At 35.5% G+C, this 27,968-nt stretch overlaps 1 protein-coding gene across 6 annotated transcripts in view; it reads left to right on the top strand.

Annotated features, from left to right (window-relative positions):
* Positions 1 to 27,968, top strand: part of TENT2 (terminal nucleotidyltransferase 2) — an 82,293-nt gene that overhangs the window by 19,507 nt on the left and 34,818 nt on the right. For 5 of the 6 annotated variants that reach the window (XM_032277336.1, XM_032277334.1, XM_032277327.1 and 2 more), the window contains exons 3-11: positions 920 to 1,093; positions 1,302 to 1,391; positions 4,606 to 4,843; positions 17,339 to 17,453; positions 17,598 to 17,689; positions 19,345 to 19,423; positions 21,751 to 21,820; positions 25,735 to 25,811; positions 26,189 to 26,317. In XM_032277336.1, the coding sequence (XP_032133227.1) occupies positions 957 to 1,093; positions 1,302 to 1,391; positions 4,606 to 4,843; positions 17,339 to 17,453; positions 17,598 to 17,689; positions 19,345 to 19,423; positions 21,751 to 21,820; positions 25,735 to 25,811; positions 26,189 to 26,317 (1,027 nt within the window). In that variant the 5' untranslated portion in view covers positions 920 to 956. The remainder of the gene's footprint in view (positions 1 to 919; positions 1,094 to 1,301; positions 1,392 to 4,605; positions 4,844 to 17,338; positions 17,454 to 17,597; positions 17,690 to 19,344; positions 19,424 to 21,750; positions 21,821 to 25,734; positions 25,812 to 26,188; positions 26,318 to 27,968) is intronic. The other variant, XM_032277345.1, reaches the window with a different exon arrangement.

Raw genomic sequence — 27,968 nt, 5'->3', positions numbered from 1 at the left:
CTGGTGATCCATGGATGTCTATTTTAAGTGAGAATATCAGGAGTCTAATTAGAAACTCTAAAAGTGTGTGGGTAGGGCTTGTCAACTTGAGGCTTCATGTTAGGTTGATTAGGTAGCTAGCTTGACGTTTTCTTGATGGACTTCCAAGTATTATTATGGTATAGGTTCTCTTGTTACTCTTTTCCCTGTAAAAGAGTTTTCTAATTGCTTGCTTTGAGAAAGTGGGCTGTTTTTCTTTGCAGACTTTACCTGATACTTGTTTTCAGTTTATTACCCTATCCTATCCTTTGCAAGACTACAGCCTTGATATATCTGTCATTGCAAAGAGTAAATGTCTACTGTCCTTCTTGGATCAGTGAAGGATTCTGATTGTTTTGTATAGTTTTTTCCTATTCCTGTGGAATATAGCCCTCTTTTATTAGAAGTCTTTTGTATAAAGTATGTAGACTTTGAGGGGAATCTCAGAATTTTATAAATTGTTAAAGACAATATAAAATCCATTCCTTATTTGATCAGACCTTAAGATCCAAGTTCTAGGTATCAGGATGTTGTATGATGGCTTATACCTTTGTTTAAATTAGATTGAGAATATATTTAAGAATCTGTGGGATTTTATTAATGTCAGGTGATAACTTGATTTTCTAAAAGATTTGTTAATATGAGGGTAAATATATTAGGGACAATTCATCAGAAAATTAGAAATGTGCATATTTGCTATTTGAATAAACGTTAATCTTAAAATTTAGAATTTATTAGTAGTTTTCTCTTGTTACCTACAGTGGCACTTAAGAGACCTATTTAACTTTGCAAATAAAATTTGTAACTTGATAACTGTTTTAAATTAGTGGATAATAGTTATTAAAGTGTTTAGTATCTTTAAGCTATAATAATTTAGTATTATCTTTTTAAATTTTCCTAGGTAGAAGAATACATGTTCACTTCCAGTGAACAAGAGCATGTTCCCAAACTCAATTTTGGGTCGCCCACCCTTCACTCCAAATCATCAACAACATAATAACTTCTTTAACCTGTCACCAACCGTTTATTCACACCAGCAGCTTATAGATGCACAATTCAACTTTCAGAGTGCAGAGTAAGTATGGTAATATTTTGGCCCCTGTTGTTGATAAATTTCATTTTCTGTTTGACATAACCCTTTTGTATGAAACTTTTGAATGTGGAGAATATATCATCACTTTTTTTTTTGAGCAGGGATATATCTAATTTTATTTTCAGAAATTGGTTTTGTTTTTAAAGAAAAATATGTATATTATTACTGTTCTTTTCTTTGATTTTGAAAGCTTGTCGAGAGCTGTATCGTTACAGCAGTTGACATATGGAAATGTCAGTCCAATACAGACCTCAGCTTCCCCATTATTTCGAGGAAGGAAGTAAGTACTTCTTAATTATTTTAAAAGAATATTTTTGTATTTCTGAGAACTCTGTAACACTGTATCTTGAATTAATATTGTATGGACCCTATGTTGTTTTCTGGGACCTGTGCGATCGGATCAGTTATGGAATTTTAACATTTTTATATGTTTAAAAATTTCAGGGGTTCTTTTGTTGATTTGTTCCTGCTTTATTATATCTTTGTTTCTGCCTTTCATCAGATCATCCTTTTCCTAGACCCCAGGTTTTCTTTTTCTAGATCCCAGGCTTTCATTTTCTAGAGTAAATTTAAATTTCTTCAGAAAACCACTTCTTTTTGAGATGGAGTCTCAGTCTGTTGCCAGGCTGGAGTGCAGTGGCACAATCTGAACTCATTGCAACCTCTGCCTCCTGGGTTCAGGTGATTCTCCTGCCTCAGCCTCCTGAGTAGCTGGCACTATAGGCATGTGCCATCACGCCCAGCTAATATTTGTATTTTTAGTAGAGACGGGGTTTTCCCATGTTGGCCAGATAGTCTCGATCTCTAACCTTGTGATCTGCCCTCCTCGGCCTCCCAGAGTGCTGGGATTATAGGCATGAGCCACTGCACTGGCTAGAAAACCACTTTTTAATTGATATTTTTTAATGAAATGAGATGGCCTTCTGTATTCATTTGCTGGGGTAGGGTTGCCATAACAACGTACCACACATTGGGTGGCTTACACCACAGAAATTTATTTTCTCACAATTCTGGAGGCTAGATCAAGATCAAGATCAAGGTGTTGGCAGGGTTGGTTTTTTCTGAGGCTTCTTTTCTTGCCTTGTAGATGGCTGCTTTGTCACTGTGTCCTAATATGGTTGTTTCTCTGTGTTTTCTGTGTCCTCATCTCTTCTTCTAAGGACACCAGTCATATTAGATTAAGGTTCATCTTAAAGACTCCACTTTAACTTAGTTAACTTTTAAGAAGTCCTTTCTCCAAATACAGTCACATTCTGAGGTAGTAGGGCTTAGGACTTCAACATTAGAATTTCTAGGTAGACACAATTATAACATTTTCTTTCTAGTAAACTTTGTTTTTCTTTTGATTTATCTACATCTTACACAGGTAAGGTTCCATGATAACAAATATTGTAGTGAAAATTTCTGCGTGACATAAAGCTTCCTGTAGTCAAGTCAGGAGTCAGTTTTAATCTATTTGATTAAAAGAAATTCATTTATTACAAAATATGACAGAATTTGAGAGGTGATTATTAAAATAACATTTGGTAATATTTGAAAGATATCACTATTACTGAAAAACCTATATAAACATTCTATAGCTTTTATGTCTCATAAAAAAAATACTATTGGTGAGAAGGTGCTATAAAAAAATAATAACACTAGCTAGGAATTATTGATTGCTCACTATGTAGTAAGCATTATTCTAAGCCTTTGCAAATAATGGTTTGATAAAATAACACAACACTGAGGTAGATACTTTTATTCCTCTTCTGTTGAGGAGAAAGTTGACTCACATAAAGGTTAAGTAACTAGTTACTCAGAAGTGGCATGGCTGGGATTTGAAATGTTATATGTCACTGAGTCATAGGCTTATAAGCACTACAGGTTGTTCTTCAAAACTGTTGATAAAAGTTTTATAATTCTGACAGTATTGACTTTATTCAGATTTTATTCTTTAGAAATTGCCTTTATAGCCAATTCATGAATCAAGAATGAAAATAAGCTCCATTAATTTGTAGTTAAACATTGTACTTTTAGTAGAGATGATATATATATATATGTCTGAAAATATATATATATTTTGAGATGGAGTCTCGCTCTGTTACCCAGGCTGGAGTGCAGTGGCATGATCTCGGGTCACTGCAACCTCTACCTCCCAGGTTGAACCAATTCCCTGCCTCAGCCTCCCGAGTAGCTGGGATTATAGGTGCCTGCAACCATGCCCGGCTAATTTTTGTATTTTTAGTAGAAGGGTTTCACCACCTTGGCCAGGCTGGTCTTGAACTCCTGACCTTGTGATCCACCCACCTCAGCCTCCCAAAGTGCTGGGATTACAGGCATGAGCCACCATGCCTGGCCAAACATATTTTTCAAATTAAAATTGGCATTCTCATTAGAAGACATTCAGCATATATAGCGCTAAAATACTTTTATGTTTAAAAGTAGTATTATAAATATGCTTTTATGCATTTAGCATTGTATACTTTACCTGTGAGTAGGGGTCCACTTATTTTGCAGATCTGTCAAAGAGAGGAATTGACATAATCCCAAAGGAATGTTAAAAAAACCTTCTATGACCCATAGAATTTTCCAGCTTAAAAGGAATTGGACTATTTTCTGTGGCATAAAGTATTAACAAATGAACACCTTAATATATCAATGAAGTAAATGTCTTTTTTCCCAACAAATGTTTACTCTTTAATGATTTTTTCTTTATATTTTGCAAATATTTAAACCTCCAGAAAAATGTAAAGAATAATATAGTGAATATCTGTATGTCTTTTGCCTAGATTCATGAGTTAAAAGTTTTACTACATTTGGTTTCTCTTTTTCTTCCTGCCCACTTGCTTTTTTCCTGAACCATATAAAAGAAAGTTGTTGACATTTTATTTTACCTCAAAACATGTCAGCTTATTCTTCCTAAAAACAAGGCTTTTCTCATGTATAACCAAAATACATTAATTATGCTCGAGAAATTTAATATTAATACTATTCTCTGAGTTGCAGCTCATTTTCTAATTTCTTCTTGTCCAGTGTCTTTATAGCTTTATTAAAAAGTATTTCTTAATTTGGTGTTTCCTGCTGATGAGCCAGAACACAGGTATATTCAAAAAGCCCTTTTTTGTAACTGGCATTTAGCTCACTTAATTTTATCTTCTTTATGTTATAGTTTGAATCTTTTCTTCTTAGTAATTCTATAAATAGAACTTTTTCTACAAAATTTTCACTACTGAGATAGTGAAACATTGGGGTGGTTCAAATACAGGAGACTAACCCCAATATATACATGTAATTTTTTCTTTCTGCATTGTTACTGTGTTTTCTAAGGTGTTGAGAGGCATTTCTTGTGCTTAACATGAATATTTTTAAGATCCATATAAAACTAATAATGTACTTTTATTGAAAGAATTGTAATATTTTATCTCTTACGACATTTATATATTTTTAATTGCTTTTTATTTGTTATCAAAAAGTTATATCTTTAATCACTAAGGTATATTGCTTGTTTTCAGGAGATTAAGCGATGAAAAAAGCCTTCCTCTTGATGGTAAACGGCAGCGTTTCCATTCACCCCACCAAGAGCCAACTGTAGTTAACCAGATAGTGCCTTTATCAGGTGAACGAAGATACTCAATGCCGCCATTGTTTCATACACATTATATACCAGATACAGTCAGATGTGTTCCACCTTTTCGGGAAATACCATTTTTAGAACCTAGAGAAATCACACTGCCTGAGGCCAAAGATAAGGTAATAATAATGTAGATTTTAGTTTTGCCTTTTGGGAATTTAGTGTAAATAATGTATTAGAAGAATAAGAAGTATTTAGTATCCTGGATTAAGTAGAACATTCCTTTTTTTTTCTTTTGCCATGTTTAAGGTAGTACTATTCAGCCTAATTTTCTGTCTAAACATTACTTTGATTTTTGGTAGCGATTCTTTTATAGAAGTGCAGCCATCAGGAAACCAGATTTTCCCTGATTCGTGAAAATTTTATTAGAGCCCAAACAGTTTAGAGAACTGTCTTGTTATATTACAAAAAATAAAGTTTTCATATAGTTATTGTAATACAGTGTTAGAACACATTTTATTTTGGGATAATTTGTGTTTATCATGAGGCTTTTGAATGTCAAAAATAGAGAATCCAGAAGTCATTGAGAAAAATGATACATTCAAAGTGATATAATCAAGAAACATTTATAAAAAACATTTCAAATAAGTGAAATGAAGCTATTTAAATAATAATTCTTGGAAAATGACATGGTCAGCCTGGGAAACAGTGAGTTATTTAACATCTAATACTAGAAACATATCTCTCCCCTCCCACATATTTAGTGAAACCTAAAAAATCTCCTTCTAGGTAATTGAGAGGGTTTATAATGTAAATATCTGCATTCTCTTGGGTTGTCTGTGGTTTACACTTGATGTTTTTGCATTTTAAAGTTGCCACACTCTTCAGAAATAAGAAACATTTCTAGGCTAAGGAGAAGATAGCAACTTTGTTTTACTCATCTTTGGGTTCCTATCAACCAGCATAGGTCTGAAGTATAGTAAGTGTACAGAAATGTTGGGTCAGAAAAGCAGCACTTGCTTCATTCCTTAGTTGTGCTGCTTTTTATTACTCTATTTTTTTTTGTTCTTTAATTGAGTTATTATTGTACCATAAAAATCACCCTTTTAAAGTGTACAATTCAGTGGTTTTAAAATATATTCCCAAAGTTGTGTAACTGTCATCACTATCTGATTCACAAACATTTTCATCACCCCCAAAAGAAACCTTGTACCCAATAATAGTCACTTCTCCTGCCCCCTGGCAACAACTAATCTATTTTCTGTCTTATCGATTTGCCCATCCTGGACATTTGATATAAATGAAATCATTCAATCTGTGGCCTTTTGTGTCTTACTTTTTTCATTTAGCATGTTTTCAAGGTTCATCCATGTTGTAGCATACATCAGTACTTCATTTTTATAGCTGAATAATATTCAATTGCATGAATATGTTAATACAGTACTCAGTTGAACTTATGGATTGTTTCCACTTTTTGTCTCTAATTAATAGTGCAGCTGTGAATATTTGTGTATAAATTTTTGCATGGACATATGTTTTTACCGCTCTTGTAGTGAAATTGCTTGGTCATATGGTAACTCTGTGTTTAACTTTTTGAGGAACTGCCGAAGTGTTTTCTAAAGTGGTTGTACCGTTTTACATTCCTATCAGCATTGTATGGGTGTTGCACTTTCTTTAAATGCTTGCTGACACTTGCAACACTTGTTATTGTCTGTCTTTTTGATTATAGTCATTCTAGTGGGTACGAAATGGTATCATTGTGATTTTGATTGCCATTTCCCTAATAACTAATGATACTGAGCATCTTTTCATTTGCTTGTTGGGCATTTGTATATCTTCTCGGGGAAATGTTTATTCATCTAGATCTCTTGCCCATTTTAAAATTGGGCTATTTATCTTTTTACTGTTGATTTGTAAGAGTTCTTTATGTATTCTAAATATTAGACCCTTATCAGATAATAATTTGTGAATTTATGCTTCCCATTATGTGGCTTGTCTTTTTTTTTTTTTTTTTTTCGAGACGGAGTCTTGCTCTTTCACCAGGCTGGAGTGCAGTGGCGTGACCTCAGTTCACTGCAACCTCCACCTCCCGGGTTTAAGCGATTCTTCTGCCTCAGTCTCCCTAGTAGTTGGGACAACAGGCATGCACCACTGCGTCCAGCCGTGACTTGTCTTTTTACTTTCTTTTTGGTATCCTTTGAAGCACAAAAACTTTTCATTTTGATGCAGTCCAATTTATTTTTCTTTGGTTGGTTGTGCTTTTGGTGTCATATCTAAGAAACCATTTGTTCAGTCCAAGGCCACATAATTAATGCCTATGTGTTAATTTTAAAATTTTATCTATTTATTTATTTATTTTTTCCTGCCCTGCCTGTGTGTTATTCTAAGAGTTTTATAGTTTTAGTTCTTACATTTAGGACTGTGATCTGTTTTGGGTTAATTTTTGTATATGATGTAAAGTTAGGGGGTCCAGCCTTATTCTTTTACTGTTGGTCCACTTGTCCCAGCAGTTTAATGAAACAACTGTTCTTCTCTGTAATTTTTTTTAAGCATATTGAAATAGGAAAAACAATCAGACAAAATCAGTGGGAGAAAGGAAAAAGGCAAAGTAAACTGAGAAAAGATTAACTTGGGGTTTTTTTAGTTTTTGTTTTTAAAAAAAACTTTAGAGATGAAGTTCTTGCTCTCATGCCTAGGCTGGAGTGCAGTGGTGGAATCATAGCTCACTGCAGCCTCAAACTCCTAGGTTCAAGTGATTCTGCTGTCTGAGCCTCCTGAATAGCTGGAATGACAGTTGTGGGTCACCATGCCCAACTAATATTTTTAATTTAAATTTTTATTTTTATTTTTGGTAGAGCCAGGGTCTTGCTGTGTTGCCCAGGCTGGTCTTGAACTCCCGGCCTCAAGTGATCCACCCACATTGGCCTCCCAAAGGGCTGGGATTACAGGTGTGAGCCACTGCGCCTCGCTGTATTTACTCATTTTAAACAATCTCTTGTAATGCCATAATGTGAAAGCCTATGGTATAAATCAAATCAGACTAATCCTTTGAATGAATGTATAAGAATCTTTCACTGGCTTTTTAAGGTATGTATGCTAGCAGGCCTGTTTGCTATGGAATTTATTATAATAGGTATTGAAAGCTCTCTGTTTTTACATGTATTTGTATGTTGTGATATTTAAGTGTTAGAACTAACTACTAGTTCTGCATATGGACTAGGCATATGTTCAATTTCAGTAAATTTAATAACAATTAATTCACATTAGTGTTAGTATAAACCATCTGATATAGTTCCATATCAATAACTTTTTAAAATTAGTCATATAGAAAGATTCTACTAAATCTTTAGGATTAGGGATTTATCTCAGAAGGCTAAAGGTAGATTGTGTAATTGAACCAACTTCTTTTTTTTCCCTTCATTTGAGACAGAGTTTTGCTCTTTTTGCCCAGGCTGGTATGTAATGGCATGATCTTGGTTCACTGCAAACCCCACTTCCCAGGTTCAAGCGATTCTCCTGTCTCAGCCTCTCAAGTAGCTGGGATTACAGGCATGTGCCATCACACCTGGCCCGTTTTGTATTTTTAGTAGAGATGAGATTTCACCATATTGGTCAGGCTGGCCTTGAACTCCTGACCTCAGGTGATCCACCCGTTTTGGCCTCCCAAAGTGTGAGCCACTGTGTGAGTGGCTGGAACCAATTTCTTTGAGTGCTACTCTCTACCTGCCTAGTTATGGGAGAAAGAAGGCAAGCAGTTAGTTTTGTGTTCTTTTTTTTTTTTTTTTTTTTGAGATGGAGTCTTGCTCTGTCACCCAGGCTGGAGTGAAGTGGCCTAATCTTATCTTACTGCAACCTCTGCCTCCTTGGTTCAAGCAATTCTCCTGCCTCAGTCTCCTGATTAGCTGGGATTACAGGTGCACGGCACTACGCCTGGCTAATTTTTATACTTTTGGTAGAGACAGAGTTTCATCATGTTGGTCGTTCTGGTCTTGTACTGCTGACCTCAGGTGATCCACCTGCCTCAGCCTCCCAAGGTGCTGGGATTACAGACATGAACCACCATGCCCGGCTGTGTGTTTATTTTTTAAGGGAACACTTTTTAAGAAAGCTAACATCTATTGATGTCTCTTCTAGGCATTTTGCATATGCTGTCTCATTTAGTCTTTTCAGCAACTCCATGACATGGATATTGTCTTAATTTTATTGAGGCTCAGAAAGCTAAATAACTTGCTCAAGGTCATAGCTAGTAAGTGGTAAAACCAAGATTTGATCTTTGTCTCTAAAAATATGAAGAGAAGGAGCTTAAGATACTTAAAATCAAGGGTAGGGAGGTGACATTCTAACTCTAGTACAGGGTAATCTGTAATCTTGTATGATTTACCTCTGTAGAGTGTAAAGCATGTGGACGGTTCAGTGTGAGATAAAGTGGGGCAATGGTTTGAAGCTTTGAATGCACAGTAGAATGCTGTTGAAGGTTTCTAAATAGAGAAATAGCACAGCCAGATTTGTATTTTTAGAAAGTCCTTTTTGTATAGTGAGTTTGGTTTAGAATGAAGTGGGCTTGGAAGATAGGGATCACCTTGAAGTCTGTTAAATTCATCCTAATGAGAGGCACTGAAGCTTTCAGTTAGGGTAGATGGTAGTGAAAAAGATGTGGGAGATAATGAATGAGGAAAATAGAATGTGTGGAATAATTGGGTATATAAGAGAGTGAGAGAGAGATGTAAGTGACTCCAGTGATTTGATTTTTTGCTACCAGTAGAGATAAGGAACCTAGATTTGGGGTGTATAAGCTGATTGAGGAAATACTTGAGATATTTTGAACTATGAGAGAATCTACTATAAAACATTTGTGCTCCTGAGAAACCTCATGTTCTGCAAATTGCACCCTAAGTATACAGGGCTATGGGAAAAATAAGGTTGGAATGGACTACTCAAAACCTAAACAATTTTGTAACCAAACACAATCAAGAATAATAATTAATGTCTTGGGAAATAAGTTGGACAGACCAGGCAGGCAGTTTGGCATGGCTGGATGCTGCTGCAGGGGATATTAGAAACATACAAAATAGAGTTGAGATGCTGGCTTGTGTTGAGCATTGAGACAGGTGGCTACAAATGGAGCTCTGAGTCAGTGAGGCTGCTGTTAAGGTAGAGACAAGAGGAAGTACACCAGCACAGAGTTGTCTGAGGCTAGGAGTATGCTTTCTTGAGCAGGAATGCTGAATGCAAATGCTTGTTTTTAGTTATGTTAGGTCTGTAAGGACTCCATACTGAGGCTTTTTCTTTCTTGCGATGGTTATAATTCTACAATTACAGCTCCATGTACAAGTCACTTACAAACACAACTTCTATGTTTTCTTGATAACACTCCCGTTTACCAATCACATATAAGCTAATTGGTATTATAGAAAAATGTCTTGTAACTGAATTGACAGTATATGTTTGGAGTTCAAAAGTAAGATCAAGGCTAGAGAGATGGATCCTGAAGAGATCTGAAACAAAAGTGATAGTTGAAACTCCTGGAGTAGATAGATAAGATTTTTGATTTATTTAGCATTCAAATATTTGTGAGTGTTAGGCTTGGGAGATACACTGTTGTGCTAAATTACGTAGTCTCTACCGTTTACATACAGCATAGTGAGAGGGAGAGCTGTTAAACAGTCATGCATAAGCCAGATGTGGTGGCTCATGCCTGTACTCCCAGCACTTTGGGAGCCTGAGGTGGGTGGATTACCTGAGGTCAGGAGTTTGAGACCAGCCTGACTAATATGGTGAAACCCTGACTCTCCTAAAAATACAAAAAAATTAGCTGGACCTGGTGGCTTGCACCTGTAGTCGCAGCAACTCAGGAGTCTGAGGCAGGAGAATTGCTTGAACTCAGGAGGTGGAGGTTGCTGTGAGCTGAGATCGCACCAAGCACTCCAGCCTGGGCGACAGAGTGGAACTCTGTCTCAGAAATAAAATAATCTTTAAAAATGCAGGTTACAATTTTATATAAATGCTGTGCAGGAAATTACAGAGTGCTGAAAGACTGCATTTGGGGGTCTCAGGGAAAGCCTCCTAAAGGAGGCAGTATTTGAGCTGAGATCTGAAAGATGAATGAGTTAACTAGTTAGAGAGTAGTAGGGTTGGAGAGCCTGCTTTAGAGAGAGGAAATAGCATGTTTGAGGGTCCTAATGCAAAATGGAGTATACAAATAACTGAAAGGAGGCCAAGATGACTAGAGTATATAATGGTAGCTCTTGGTAGGTAATCTGAGCAGGTAGTATTGTAGTGATTTAGACAAATTTAAGAATAATCCACTTTATATGTATGTTGTTGGAGGCCTTTTTTTTTTTTTTTTTTTTTTTTTTTTTGGATGGGGTCTTACTAAGTTGCCCAGGCTGGCCTTGAACTCCTTGGCTCAAACCATCTTCCTGCCTCAGCTCTCTGAATAGCTGATACTACAGGCATTTGCCACTGTACCTGGCTTGGAATAGTTTTTTTAAACTAAAAATTAGGAAAAATGTACCCCAGAATTAAAGAATATTTTTAGAATGCCATTATGCATGGTCAGCTTGGTATTACATATGCGATCTAAATTGTGTATGATTTTTAGCCAAGGATATTTCATACTGCATATTCCTGCTCTCTCTCCTTTTTTTTTTTTTTTTAAGAATTATAAGAACATTGAGCCATATCCTGCAATATTTCTCTAAATTAAAGCACCAGAAATCTTGTTTCAGCATATATGTGCATTTCTCTTGTTGTCTCGTCTGAACTCTCAATGTCTATTCCTAGGATAAAGTTAACATGATTTGATAATGTGAATCCCCAAGTTAATGGGTAGATGATGAGGAAAATTCTTTCACATAAAAATTCATTAAATCTCCATTATAGTAGTCCTTGGGAAAGAAAAAGTGTTTCCATGCATGTAAAAAATAGAGAGGAACAAGATACAGAATTTCATATTTTCCAAGTCATTGTAAATTTTTTCACTTGGGCATTGTAAAGAAATTTGTTTATTTTGCCATTCAACAAATAGCACCTACTATGACTTCTAGGATTATGTTGATCTGATCTGCCTAACTGATTTTCTAGATCAGGGGTTGGTGGAAGGGCCAGATAGAAAATATTTTAGGCATGTAGGCTACATAAATCCTCAGCTGCATAATCTTTTTTCTTTCCTTTTCTTTTTAACAATGCTTAAAAGTAGAAATTATTTAGCTTGCTGCCCATACTTGGCCTAAATAGTTTGCCAACCCTTGCTGTAGGCCAATACAACTTAATCCTTCAAGTATCATTTAAAACTTTATGTTAGCCACTTTTACTGGATATCTTTTTCACATTTATTACAAACTTGAACACCTTTCTTTTTAGCTTGTTATGGAAAATATCAAACAATATACCAAAGTAAAGAGAAGTACCATAAATCCTAGTGTTGTCCACTTTAACAATTGCCAACATATGACCATAACGATTAACAACATATGACTAATCTTATTTCACCTTTATCTCCCTCCCTCATTAGTTTGAATCAGATTCCAGTTATAATTTTATTTGTAAATATTTCAGTATTCTGTTCTGTTGGTCTTCGTTTATGCTTTGGCCAGGGCCATACTATCTTGATTACTACAGCATTATATTAAGTAGAGAAGTCACGTAGGGTAAATTCCAACTTTTTTCTTGGCTATTCTTGGATTTTTGCCTTTCTAAATAAAGTTTAAAATTCTTTTGTCAGTTTCCAGAAAGAAGCCTTCTGGACTTTTGATTTCTTTTTCATTTTTTTGTGAAACAAAGTATATCAAATGGGCTTTTGATTTTGATTGTGTTAAATCTAAAGGTCAATTCTGGCAAAATTGACGCCTTTAACAATAGTCTTTTGATCCATGAATGTGGTATATTTCATCTCTCCCTTTATTTAGGTCTTTAGGTTCTCTCAGTATTTTCTAGTTTTCCTTATATAAATCCCGCACATCTCTTGGCACGTAGATTTCTAAATATTTCATGCTTTTTGCTGCTATTGTGAAGTTTTTAAAAAGTAAGTTTCCAGTTGTTTGTTGATAATATATATGCTTTAAATAGTGAATTATCTTTTTTAGAAAATTAAGATATGAGAGAAAAGGCATTGTTTTCTTGTATTATGTTAAAAATCATATTAGTTTTGTTGACACATTCTCCAGGTATGCTTTATTGTCTGTAGAAATGTTACTCTGCAGCCCAGGCAAAATAGTGAGACCTTGTGTCTCAAGAAAAAAGAAAATAGCCAGATGTGGTACCGCACACCTGTAGTCCCAGCTACTTGAGGGGCTGAGATGGGAGGTCAAGACAGCAGTGAGCTGTGATTGTGCTATTGCACTCTAGTCTGGACAACACAGTGAGACCATGTCTCAAAAAAAAAGTTGCTCAATTTATTCTCATTTTTTCTTACAAATGCTTTGTATGGGAATTGATCAGAATACTTTCAGGCATTATTTCTTTGAATTTTTTTTCTGTCCTCTCCCATTCTTACCTCTTTTGAGATTCCAGTTCTCTTTTCCTGTTATTTGTCTTTGAGATGGCTTTTTCTGTACTACTTTTATTTCAGTGTTTTTGAGACAAGTTCTTCCTCTGTTGCCCAGGCTGGAGTACAGTGGTGTGATCATGGCTCACTGCAGCCTCGACCTCCCAGGCTCAAGCAATCCTCCTGCATCAGCCTCCCTAGTAGCTGGGACTACAGGCATGCACCACCATGCCCAGCTAATTTAAAAATTTTTTTGTTTTTTTTAGATGGAGTTTCACTCTTGGTACCCAGGCTGGAATGCAGTGCACGATCTTGGCTCACTGCAACCTTGCCTCTCAGGTTCGAGTGATTCTCCTGCCTCAGCCTCTGGAGTTGCTGGGATTACAGGCATGTGCCATCACACCTGGCTAATTTTGTATTTTTTATTGAGTCAGGGTTTCTCCATGTTGGTCAGGCTGGTCTTGAACTCCTTACCTCAGGTGATCATCTGCCCGCCTCGGCCTCCCAAAGTGCTGGGATTACAGGTGTGAGCCATTGCACCTGGCCTAATTTTTAAATTTTTTGTAGAAATGAGATTTTGCCATGTTGTCAAGGCTTGTCTCGGATTCCTGAGCTTAAGTGATGCACCTGCCTTGGCCTCCCAAAGTGCTGGATTCCAGGAGTGCCCAGCCACAATGCCCAGCTCTGTGCTACTTTTATATGGAGAGAGTTGGGCAGGCTAGCTTTGTGGCTGTAGGACTTCTCCTCTTTTTTTTTTTTTTTTTTTTTTTTTTGAGACAGCCTCGCTCAGTTGCCCAGGCAGGAGTGCAGTGGCACGGTCTCAGCTCACTGTAACCTCCGCCTCCCAGGTTCAAGCAATTCTGTTGTTTTAGCCTCCCAAGTAGCTGGTACTACAGGTGCTGCCACCACGCTGGCTAATTTTTCATATTTTTAGTAGAGATGGGGTTTCACTGTTAGCCAAGATGATCTCAATTTCCTGACCTTGTGATCTGCCCACCTCAGCCTCTCAAAATCTTGGGAATACAGGCCTGAGCCACTGCGCCTAGCTCTCTTCTGTTCTTATGTAGTATTCAGAAATATAATTTCTGTGTGCCTTTACTTTTTTCCTTTCCTACTTTTACCTAGAACAGAATTTTTTACCTTCTGTATTATTGGCGTTTTGGGCCAGATAATCTTTGCTGTGGTAGAGTTGTTCTCTGCATCGTAGGATGTTCAGTGGCATCCTGGCCTCTACCTCCTAGATGCCAGGGACCTTCCACCTGCTCTGCCTGGTCCTGTTATGATAACCAGAAGTGTTTTCATAGTCATATGTCCACTGAGAGTCAGAATCATTTTATACTTTCCTTTTCTCCTGATGGCTCTGTGCTGCCCAGTTCAGGTTTCTCTTCCTGGCAGTTACTGCTGTTGCTTTTTCTTGGAAGGGAATCTCCTTTGGTTTCGAGGCCTCTGATTTTTCTGTGGTCCTCTTGCATTTGCCTATGAATTGTAGCCTATGAAGCTCCTTGCCTGTTTTGGTTGTGGTACATTGATGCGGGCTGCTTAGTTTGGTAGGTGAGGGGGAGAAGGTAGTACCTATAAGCAATTTGATTTCTGCATGTTCTGCTTTTAAGATTGTTTCAAATCCCATTCCCTTTTCTCTTACTGTGTCTGATACCATATGAATCTTGCTGCTGTTGGTATTTGGCCCCACTTCTTATATTTGAGGTTCATGATGGATACTCAGTCAATTAATTGTGTTGTATTTTTTGGCCACATTTTGGTTTGGTTTGACCTCTTTGATTTATTCTCCTAGTTGCTTTGTCTTTTGTGGGGTGGGTATTCAGAGATTTTAAAGTTATGCTTCCTTCATTGCCAAGTTGCCCGGATATTCTTTGCCTTCTTAAAATGAGGATTCTAAATATGTAAAAGACAACATTTTACATGATGGATGATACTTTTGCCTCGTTATGGACCATAAAAAAGTCCTAGAGAGGGACAGATTGAAAATACAAGAGCAAGACTGAAAAACTGATAGAGGTGTTTGTGCCCTTAAGGTGATCAGAGGGTTTGAATACAAAATTATTAGTAGAGACATTAGCTGTGAACAGGGAAAAGGACAATTTTTTTTTTCAGTTATGTTGGTTTTTAGGTCTGTGGTTAAGAGGCTGAGGAATATCACATTTGGTATTCTGAATTTTAGCAAACTTTAACTTTGTCTGCTAGAGAAAGGGAGGTAAGTTTAGAGGGCTTGAAGAGGGTAGTAAACATTTTGGAATGGTATGGTAAAAACCAGAAGCAATATCTAACCTAAGACTTGGAAGTAATTGCTAAGTGATGCCAAGAGTCAACCTAAGACAATAAATTTGAATTTATAACTCCAATTTTGTGATTTTTAATTTTTTTTTTCAGTTTTGTCTCTAAGCAACTTAGATGTAAGAGCAGAGAAGGGGTTTGTGTGTGTGTGTGTGTGTGTGTGTGTGTGTGTGTGTGTGTGTGTGTGTGTGTGTTTGCTCTGTAGCCCAGGCTGGATTGCAGTGGTGCGATCTCAGCTCACCGCAATCTCCGCTCACCGCAATCTCCACCTTCTGGGTCCCAGTTCAAGCAATTCTTCTGCCTCAGCCTCCCGAATAGCTGGGATTACAGGAGTGTGCCACCATGCCCAGTCAATTTCTGTATTTTTAGTAGAGACGGGATTTCACCATGTTGGCCAGGCTGGTCTTGAACTCCTGACCTCATGATCTGCTTGCCTTGGCCTCCCAAAGTGTTGGGATTACAGGTGTGAGCCACCGTGACCAGCCTGAAGGTGGCTTTTTTATATTGACCCAAGATTAGGGTTTTGTAGGACAAGCATTAGAACATGACAAGGAGATGATGTTGTTAAGTCAAGATAAGGGAGTGGTTCAAGAGATGCACTGTGTGGTATAGACTGCATAGGGAAAGAACACCATTTAGGTGCTGATGGCTTGGGAGAAAAGGGAGGATTCAAGGGAATCTAGATCTCTTGTGGTTCTAGAGCAGGTATGAGGGGAGTGAGAAAGTATGAATTGTATAGGAGATTGAAGCCAAGATAGTATATTGAAATTTAAAATTTCATGGCTGGAGTAGTTCCAGTTTATTGTGAAGACCACATTATAGGAGTGTACACTGCTGAAGAATATTGGAGGAAATGAAAGTCAAGAAACAGAGTATGTTGTGAAATGTAGCCCATTTCAGATAGGCAGATCACCTATGTTGATGGCAAGAGTTGGGCTGGAGGGAAATGTCTGAACCAGATCAAGTAGATAAAGTGGTGGTAAGGCCAGGTGTGATGGTTCACACTTGTAATCCCAGTACTTTGGGAGGCTGAGGCAGGCAGATCACTTGAGGTCAGGAGTTTGAGAGCAGCCTGGCCAACATGGCAAAACTCTGTCTCTACAAAAATTGAAAAATTAGTTGGCTGTAGTGGCACATGCCTGTGTATTCTTAGCTACATGGGAGGCTGAGGCAGGAGAATTGCTTGAACCCAGGAGGCTGAGGTTGCAGTGAGCCAAGATTGCACCACTGCATTCCACCCTGGGCAACAGAGAGAGACTCCGTCTGAAAAAAAAAAAAAAAAAAAAAGGAAAAACAGGTGGTAGGTAAATGGCAACAGGAAATTAGGGTTCAGGGCAGTGTTACAAGAATGGAAAGGAGGTCATGAGCCCAGAATGCCAGGGACTTGTCACATCTCTTGTATTTGGTATTTGTAGGTGTGAATACTATGGATTGGGCAAACTTCTTTAAAGAGCCAGATAGTAAATATTTTAGGCTTTCCCACTTACAAATTGTTTCTGTTGCATATTCTTATTTGTTTTCAAATCCTTTAAAAATGTAAAAAATTTCTTTGCTCAGGGGCCATACAAGAACAGTGACCAAGTGTTAAACAGCTTGCTGACCGGTGGATTGTTTTTATTATGAATTATATGTGATTTTACTTTTCTGTGACTTGTAAGTAACAGAAAGTACTTTTCTGTGACTTGTAAAGTTTACTTTGTAAAATTTATATGTACATTTTCAGATCATTCTCCACCTGTACTTGAGTAATAGTAACTTTGTTTTGGAAAGTATTAAGAAGATAATATATTATTTATTTTTAAAATAGTGTAGGCATAATTAATTTATACTTTTCCATATGGTAATTACTTTTACATTTCTGAATAAAACTTTTACTTTTTTTTGTGGTGGATTCAAGTTGAGTCAGCAGATACTGGAGTTATTTGAAACATGTCAGCAGCAAATAAGTGATTTAAAGAAGAAAGAACTATGTCGAACACAGCTGCAGAGAGAAATTCAGCTGTTATTTCCACGTATGTTTCCCTATTTTGCATGCCCTTTAGGTATATGCATTCCTATTTTAAATTTTATCTTTAAAAATTTTTTTTAATAGGCACAGAACCAGCACACCTAGTTTAGATTTTAAATGCTCTTATAACTTTCTTCTCTTTCTTTAGAAAGCAGACTTTTTTTGGTTGGGTCCTCTTTAAATGGATTTGGTACCCGGAGCAGTGATGGTGATTTATGCCTAGTTGTTAAGGAAGAACCAGTAAGTAAGGAAACATTTATTCCAAGTGTGTTTCTCATGTTAATGGGTTAAGAAATTTTACATAAAAGTTACTGAGGAAAAAAACTTGCTTTGCTACGATTACTTCTTTGAATTTTGTTTACCATAATTGTAGGAAACATAGGAAATTTTTTATTTTTAAGGCATGTGCACAGTAAGCGTAATTGGAGGTATAGCATTAATTTAATTATAAGTTTTTAAAGTGAGATGGCTTCACTATGTGTTGTTGTTGTTGTTGTTGTTCTTTTTTTAAGAGCTCTGCCTCTGTTTTGAAATGCCATTAGTTTGGATATGTTACCCGGATGCAGCAAAGCAGAGCATGTGGGCATGTGGCAATATTATCTTCTTTATACATTTCCTTTCCATTTGAATTCTCAGTGATTCTATTTTTAATTTTTACTTTTTTCTTCCTGGAAAATGTGTGTTTTGGGAAAATAGATTTCCCTGAAATTTAAAATAAGACTATCGTGTTTATTAAATTTAAAATATTTTTCTCTGACGTTTTACCTTTGTGTTTTTCTTTTTCTTTAGCAACCATATTGTGTTACTTAGTACAAGTTGAATATTCCTCATCTGCAATGCTTGGAACCAGAGTTTTTTGGATTTGAGATTTTTTTATTTTGGAATACTTGCATTATACTTACCATTTGAACATCTCTGATCCAAAATCTAAAATGCGCCGATGAACATTTCCTTTGAGTATCATATCAACACTCAGAAAGTTTCAGATTTTGGATTTCGTGTTTTTGGATTAGGGATGCTCAACCTGTACTATGTTTATCTGAATTTCCTGTTAACTGATACTCCTCTGTATAATATTGTAGTAATTGGTGTTCATTAAGCTGACTTGAGTCAGACTCTTTAAGATGCTGAAGTTTCTTCTGAACTGCCAACGATTAAATTAAGTTCAGTATAATTTTAATATGGCTTATTATGTTTTACATCTTTAAAAATACAAAAAATTATTGAATATTAGTGTATATTTTTACTATTCATACTGTTCCACTAGCAAAAATGACTTCTAGTTACTGCAAATCAGAAGGAGATTTATTCTAGAAAATGGTATTTTTCTGGGCTTTGAAATTATATGAAGAGAGAGTTTAAAAAAACCTCACATTATAAACATAGTGGAGAATACAGAATTGTAATTAAAACTTTTTATTTCTGCTAGATTATACTCAAGCACATCCCACTAATCCTCCAGTCTTATTCACATGTCTAAATCATGTTGTCATAGCCTTTATACAAACTGAGACACTAGGTATGAACCTATCCTTGAGCAGCTTACCGTCTAGTTTAGATACAGTTACAATTTCGTATATTTTTGTTGGTGGTTGCTTTTTGTACATTTACACTGAAGGGAAAAATGACATAGATGGCTGTTTCAGAATTTCTCTAAAAATTGTGCTTTAAGCTTAAAATCAGGAATTGATTTAGAAATGTAGATGTGAAAGATAACGTTAAAGGTTGACCTTTTTCTATAATGTAATTTGGAAAAATAAATTATACCTTGAGTATATTGAAAAATAACTCCAAAGGAAAGTATACCTTGTATGTTTTCTTTTTGTTGAGATGCTTTAGGAAAATGAAACACTAAGCTTAGATAATGAAAAAACACTTTATTTTTAACTTTTCAGTGTTTTTTTCAGGTAAATCAGAAGACTGAAGCACGGCATATACTCACCTTAGTCCATAAACACTTCTGTACTAGACTTTGTAAGTCTGACATGCCTCAAGTTTCTATGTCATCTGACATAACTTTATTTAAAATGCCTCTTACATTATCTTCTGGTAAGAATTGTTTATTCTGGTCAGGATAGGTATAATATGGATCCTTTTTTCCAAATGAATTTCTTTTAACTTTTGATTAAAAAGATGAGTAATCATTTATTCAGAATATCTTTATTGCACTTACTGCAAAATATACCACCTGCTGCAGTGGGTGGGGGGTGATTAGAGATATATAAGTTTTAGTTCTTTTTCTCAAAAATTGATAGGTTGTTAGGGAAATTAAAGCATGAATATAAGTAGTTATAATACAGAGTATCTATGAAGAGCCAAGAGTGTTGATACAGATAAATTCCTGTAGGACTTTATTTGTGTGAGAGAGAAGTTCATCTGGCTTGCAGTGATATGCGTCTTTACTTGTTTTAAAAATATGATCACTGAACATGAGACCTAAATGTATTACTTAAGCAGAAAGCAAATTGTTGACTTAAGCCATTTTATTTTAAGATTTTACTCTTTGGATAAACTGACTCTAAACAGTTTTTAATCCACATGTTAAGCCATCTCAAATAATTTCTTTTAAACTTCCACAGAATGTTCTAGAAAGTTGAAGTTATACTGTGTGATATTGGAAAGACACTTGTTCATTTGTTTAACAGACATTCATTATGTGCCAGGGTTTGAGCTGGAAAATAAAGGTCAAGTAACAAGTCACTGTCTTTGAATAATTTACATTGTTGTAGGAGAGAAATAAATGAAGTGATTTATTTCAGTGGACTTAGGTTTCTGCATTCTGAATTATTCTGTAAAATAAAGAATAATTCATACCTAAGTGGATTTTTAATAGCTATTTGAATCAAAATATTAAAAATGGAAGGGACCTTAAAGATCATGTAATTCACATGAGGGTTTTTTTTTTTTTCTTTTTTTTCTTTTTAATAGTTAAGGAAACTGGTGATCAATGGATTTAGTAACTTGACTCAAGTATAGTTTGTTGGTATCAGAGCCAGTTTGTTGGTACTTACTACTCAAAACTTTTAACTCCTAATTTTATTTTTCTGAATTCCTGCACATAAATTCTATTTTGAAGCTTGATATATTCCATTTTTCTCTTTTTTTTTTTTTTTTTTTTTTTGTGACAGAGTCTTGCTCTATCACCCAGGCTGGAGTGCAGTGGCATGATCGCAGGTCACTGCAACCTCTGCCTCCCTGGTTTAAGCAATTCTTATACCTCAGCCTCCCAAGTAGCTGGGATTACAGGCATGTGCCACCTCACCTGGCTAATTTTTGTGTTTTTAGTAGAGATAGGGTTTTGCCATGTTGGCTAGGCTGGTCTAGAACTCCTGACCTCAAGTGGTACATCCCCCTTGGCCTCCTAAAGTGCTCGGTGAGCCACCGAGCCCAGCTGATACACACATATATATACACACACACACACATATATATATATACACATACACACACACACACACACACACACACACTATAATTTTGATGGTAAAATATTGTAACAGAAAATTTTCAGGTTTTAAAAATCCCGGTGCTACTTTTTCTGTAGTAAAATTAGAAAATTGCTTATTTGAGAAAGATTTTCAGAATTTCATTTTTACACACTTACGTATTTCCTCATTTTCTATGATGAGCATATATTACTTTTAACTCAATACTTTTTTAGTTTGATGGAATAAAAATTTGTATATACATTTTATTATATATTGTATATGTTATGTGTATATATGTAATACATACATGTATATGTATTTGAATTTCCTATCAACTGATACTCCTGTGTATAATAGCACAATGATTGGTGTTCACTAAACTGACCTGAGTTTTTCCACTCGTAGAGATCATGTGTGTATAACTATATGTATTTTTCACTCATAGAGTTTACACTTACTGAATGTGTCCCAGCCCTGTGTTTCATGTTGCAAAGCATTTCCACACTTAAGACTCTGAAAATATCATTTCTGCAGTTACCATGATACCTTACTGTGTGCTGTACCAAAATTAGCTATTCCCTCTGCTGCTAGCCTAGATATATTTTCACTCTTACAGTGGTCTGATGAACTTCTTTATAGATACTATATTAGACCACATTCTGGAAAATAACTTGAATTTGAAGCCCCCTAACTGGTATTACTGGAGCCTACAATCTTAGAAGAATTTGATAATGTCCTCACTTGTTTTCTTTTTCAAAGACATTTTCTTAAATTATTTTAGCTTAGTAAATACTATTTTTTTAAAAATGTGCATTGGAACACTATGAATTCTAGAAACATTTGCAGATATTCACATTATCTTTTATCTTTCAGCAGGCTACATTGAGAGACCTCAGCTGATTCGAGCAAAAGTGCCAATTGTGAAGTTCAGGGATAAAGTCAGGTAAGTAATTAATGAGCTTTCTTTTTTCAGTTGCTTTAGATCATTTTTAGATATTCATCTGATAAAGATAATTAAGAAATATATGGGCTGGGTGTGGTGGCTCACGCCTGTAATCCCAGCATTTTGGGAGGCTGAGGCGGGCGGATCACGAGGTCAAGAGATCAAGACTATCCTGGCCAACATGGTGAAACCCTGTCTCTACTAAAAATACAAAAATTAGCTGGGGGTGGTGGCATGCACCTGTGGTCCCAGCTACTCAGGAGGCTGAGGCGAAAGAATTACTTGAACCCAGGAGGCGGCAGTGAGCCAAGATTGCGCCACTGCACTCCAGCCTGGTGACAGAGCAAGACTCCGTCTCAAGAAAAAAAAAAATATATATATATATGTTGTAGCATTACAGCTTATCTTCATCAGTTTTTAGAAATCATTTGACTTGGGGTTTGAAATGGTTTTTTAAAATTGAGCAATATTTTCTTATGCTTAACTGTACTTAGCTATTCTGCTTGACATTTTAAATATGTGAGACTATCCAATTTAAAGAATATGTACATATTTATATTTTAAATTTTTAAGTGATCTCTTGCCTTTTGGAAGTGTAATGCATTCTGATTAACGTAATTAATGAAATTTGACATAAACTAATCAAGGGGTTTGTTGTAAATATAATTATCATTAAACGAGCTATGTTTCATTTTAATGAAAGATACATATAATACCTAGAGTAATAGATATGAAAGTAAAACAGAAAAATGTACTTGTTCCATTTCAGAATTTACATATATTCTACCGTCCTGCATTCTGAATTTCTTATGGGTATTGGAATTGGGATCTTTTACATAATACCTGAATATAAAATGTAAATAGATGTTGATTATTTCATTCATTAAAAAGATTTGTTACTGTTTTCTAAAAATAGGATTGTGACAGATTTCATAAATTTGTCCAGTTTTACAAATTAATACTGAAATTATGCCCACAAACACACATACATTGTTGATCTTTATTTTTCATAGATTGTGTTTTCACTAATTTGCCTACTTGCTGAAAGTTATTCGTAACTTCCCACATCAATATTCATACGCTTTAGCAGTCGTTTTGTGGACATACACAGAGTGGCGAAAATTTCGAATCCCCTAATACCATGTTCCCAGCTGAGGTAGAGTAAGGTGACACACTCTCTTCTTGTTCAGCTTCATACTGTAAACAAATAACCTTCTCACAGTCTAATTAATGCCGTATTTCACATTTTATGCTTTTTTGCTATTTAGAATGGCCCCCAAGCATAGTCCTGAGTTACTTTCTAGTGTCCCCATGTGCAAGAAGGCTGTGATGGTGCCCTACGGAGAAAATATGTGTTAGGTAGGCTTTGCTCAGGCATGAGTTATAATACTCTTGGCCATGAGTCCACTGTTAATGAATCAACCATATATATTAAATACAGTGTCCTCAAATAAAAATGCAACATAAAACTTGGTTCCGTATTGATGAGTTTATGAAAATGTGACCAGGCTGGCAGAAACCTAACCCTTTGCTTACCCTAGGATCAATGGTATAGTATTCACTAATTCAGTGTTTGCAGCGACTTTATAGAATGTAGCTACTATGAATGATGAAAATTGACTAAATATATGTATTTTAAACAAACCTTAATGCCAGGCTCAAGCCATTCCTTTATATAGCTAAACATAAATCAGATCTATAAATATTTATCAAATTTCTGCCAAGTAAATTGTGTCAGATTTTCCTAAAGTAAATGTAAAATATAGAGAGAGATAAAAAAGTTATACTAGCTAATTATAGTTTTTAATAATACATGGTTGTAGTCATAGTTACAGAAACAGTTTTATTCTTTTTCTATTTAAGGTTATCTTACAAACTTTTTTTGTTCTTAAGCTTTTTTTTAAGAGACAGGGTCTTACCTTGTTGCCCAGTCTGGAGTGCAGTAGCATGATCATAGTTCAATGTAACCACAAATGCCTGAACTCAAGTGATCCTCCCATCTCAGCTTCCTGAGTAGATAGGACTACAGGCACACACTACCACACCGGGTTAAGCTTTGTGTTTTTGGTAGAGACAGGGTCTCGCCATATTGCCCAGGCAAGTCTCGAACACCTGGCCTCAGGCAATCCTCCTACCTTAGCCTCCAAAGGTTCTGGAATTACAGGAGTGTGTCACTGCACCTGGCCAAAACATACTTTCCAACAGAACCACGTATCCTTAATATTTAGTTATATGGTTAAGTGTTGTTCTACAGCATCATTTTTAATGCCTTTATAGTATTTGAGTGAATAAATTGTCCTTAACCATTCCCCTGTGTTTGAACATTTGGTTTGTTTCTAGTTTTTAGATAACACAAATAAGCATTTTGTGCATAAATTCTTTCCATACCGAGGATCACTTTTTTAGTATTTCCAGAAGTAGTATTTGAAGCAAGTATTGTGGATAGTTTTAAGGCCCTGAATTCAGTTTTGGAAAAGTTTTTAACTGCAGACTAGTTGTGATCTAAGTGTTTTTCTTTTCTGTTGAGTTATTATGTGGCTGTAATATAAATTGGCTTCAGTGTTAGACTTACACAAAGAATGTAACTCTATTGTTACTATAGGTTTCCCAAAGCCAAATAATGTGTAGTATCTGAAGTGTTATTACTATCCTTTTTTTTTTTTGAGATGGAGTCTCACTCTGTTGCCCAGGTGACTCCTGGGTTCAAGCGATTCTCCTGCCTCAGCCTCCCAAGTAGCTGGGACTATAGGCACACCCCACCATGCCCAGCTAATTTTTGTATTTTTAGTAGAGATGGGCTTTCACCATGTTGGCCAGGATGGTCTCCATATCTTGGCCTCATGATCCACCTGCCTTGGCCTCGCAAAGTGCTGGGATTACAGGCATGAGCCACTATGTCGGCCACTACTGTCTATTTTTATTAATATGCATGGTTAGTGGAAAGATTGTAAGATTTCTGTTGTTCCCCCAAATAAGAAAGACTGAAACGGTAGATTTCAAATTTTATAATTAAAAGCTATAATTAATATAGAAATGAATTTGGTTTTTATTTTAGACAGTTTTTTCAAAGAAAAGTTTAGTATTTAGAAGTTGTGACCTTACATGGGTATAAGTAGAACTGACTTTCATAAAGTAATCCTTGATTTTTGTATGAGTTTAACCGTTCTTTGTAGATTACATCATTATTGCTCTATTTTCTAAATTATGAACTGCATATATTTGCTTTCAAAGAAGTAACCATTATGTGTTTGCTAATTTACTAGCCTTTTTAGAGGAAATATATGTAGACAGAGCTTTTAAATTTTTTCCCCTGTATTTTATTTGGCTTTTTATTCCTGTTGTTTTAAAGTATATGATGCTATAATTCCAGATTATTTGAGAATATGTAACTTAATGGAGTAACTTGCTCAGAAATGTTTTTGGTTACATAGTTTTGTTTTTCTGGAAACGATTGTGAGATTTAAAAATTTCCAGCTGGGTGTGGTAACTCCTACCTCTAATATCAGTGATTTGGGAGGCTGAGGTGTGGGGGGATTCTTGAGCCCAGGAGCATGAGGCTGCAGTGAGCTATGATTGTGCTACTGCACTCCAGCCTGGGCCGCAGAGCGAGATTTCATCTCTTTAAAAAAAAAACACTTAAAAATTTTCTTTGAGGTAATTGGAACCTTAGCAGTATGTTACTGATCTTTCCACTGTAATCTTATTTTATATGTTTAATACACACCAAATCACATTAAAATAACATGCTGAGTATTTGTTAATTTATTGTGTCATTTTAAAAATGCAGATCTGTGGCCTTTGGGCCCATGCTATTTTGCATTGTGGGATGGATGAGCATTAATTTAGTTAGAAGGAAGGAAGGAAGTTTATTCATACTTCAGCTAAAGTTTATTTATTTATTTTTTCTTAAATAGTTGTGTGGAGTTTGACCTGAATGTAAACAATATTGTTGGAATAAGAAACACATTCCTTCTCAGAACTTACGCATACCGTAAGTTTTTGGTTTGTTTCTAAAAATTATCAGCCTCTTTTTTCTTTATTCATTTTTAAAGATGTTTGTTGTAAATAGTGACATCTCTTTAGTTGTGTTTAAGTATAATGTATCTTAATTTATTTGTATATGTTTCTACACTAAAATCCTATACTATCAGTTATAGGTGAATCAAGTGGCATTTTAATAATTCATAATTTTTAAAAGGTAAACTAAGGTAAGTTTTAGACATAAGACACATTTATGGTGAACAGATACAGTGTGTAATATACACAGAGACAGTGTGCTTTATTTTGGCATGGAGCTGGGAAATGATGTAGACTTTCAAAGAAACTATAATGTCTCTTACCATGTTTAAGTTTTAATTTTACTTTCAGTTGAAAATCGAGTTCGTCCGTTAGTGCTGGTGATTAAGAAGTGGGCAAGTCACCATCAGATTAATGATGCCAGTCGTGGTACTTTAAGCAGCTATAGTCTTGTATTGATGGTTTTGCACTATTTACAAAGTAAGTATAATGGGGTTTTACCCAATTTTTAAAAGTAAAAGGCACTTAACTTTGTTATGATGTCTTCTCTCTTGACCCTATTTTCAAATAGTATTGTTTTAAAAAGTTCTTTCTAAGGTCCATAAAACACATTTCCTGTTTTGCTGCTTTGAGCAAATGTTTTAGAAATGTTATTCCTTGGAAAATATTAAGAAGTTTCACTGTGTGTTTTTATTTTTTGTAAGTTTTTCTATAGTCACTTTTGTTTTCAAAGAACTTTCATTACTGAATTGTGGACTCATTATCTTGAGGCAGACGAATGTATGAAAGGCCTATAAAAGTTAGCTTAAGCACCATTCATCATGCGTTAATTTAATTTGAGACAGGAATTAAATTATTTTCCTTTTGGTTCAAGAAGCTTTTAATCTCTGTGAGTTGTCGTCTTCAACTAGATTTTATCTTTATAGGACTGTTGTATCAGATTGGCTCCCAAATTTTAATTGTGTCTGGTTAGTCATTGTTGATGAGGCCATTCTGGTAAGAGCCATACTTTTGTTGCATGCATAGTGGCAAACAGTAATAAGCGAACACTTGTAATTTGGACCATTCATTCATAAGATAAATGTGAGAATTTTTACGGTATTGAAAATTCCCTGGAAGTATAGGACAGACTAACTAGATCTAATTGGAACCTTTACTTTCATTATTTCTCAAAAAAAAAGGTATATAACAATCCAAGAAATAAACATGTAAGCCATTTTATGCTTTCTACTCAGCTGGACACCAAGAATTGTTAAAAGATGGATGCATCTACTGTTTTATACTTATTAGACCAGGAGACTGAGATGTTTAATGACTAACTGACCAACTGAGCATAGGAATATCTGGTGACATGAAGACTGAGTGAAAGACTTTATGTGAATGTAGTAGAAGACTGGCAGGATGTCTGGGGCTTGATCTGTTTGGGTTGATGATATCTCCACAGCTTAGAATTTTGGTTTCCAAAGATAACAATCATAGGATAAAATGTATTTTAGCATGTGTAATACTCATTTCTTCATTTCATGAATATGTATAGAATGCCTACCAAATAAATGCTAGGTATTCTAGGATTTGGGAATACAGCAGTGAACAAAATACAAAAACAATTGTCTTCTTCATGAAGCTTACATTTTCGACTTGTAAAATGTCACATTTTCATAGCTGTTACTTACCAAAATGTGAATTATTAAAACAACTCACAGATTACTAATAAAATGTGACATTTTTACCACCGTTATGAATTGAGCTCTGATAGAGCAATGTCAACATGTGATATGCTCAATAACAAATTGTTACAGTGTAGTCATTAAAAAATACCTATTGAAAAATACCCTTTTATTGCACTGTTTGGTGCTTTTTGTATTTAGATTCTGAAAGAGATAACAGATAATATTAGCAATTTTGTCACCGGCAGCTTGGGCTTGGAAAGTTGAGATGATGTGATGCCCTTGCAGCTGTGTTTCTGTACTGAGGATACTGGGAACTGGGAAAAGGAGAAGGTACTCTTTCCTTGCCATGTGGATCAGAAATGGTTAGGGTTGGAGATTACAATTTTGTATAACCTAATTCTTGGTATATTGGGCTTATTTGGTTAGGGATTGAGGATGATACCCAAATTGAGAATTAATTT

The sequence above is a fragment of the Sapajus apella genome, unplaced genomic scaffold, assembly GCF_009761245.1.
Source record: "Sapajus apella isolate SASKATOON/1434 unplaced genomic scaffold, GSC_monkey_1.0 scaffold1, whole genome shotgun sequence".
Classification (NCBI taxonomy): domain Eukaryota; kingdom Metazoa; phylum Chordata; class Mammalia; order Primates; family Cebidae; genus Sapajus; species Sapajus apella.
This window is presented reverse-complemented; position numbering and strand designations above follow the sequence as displayed.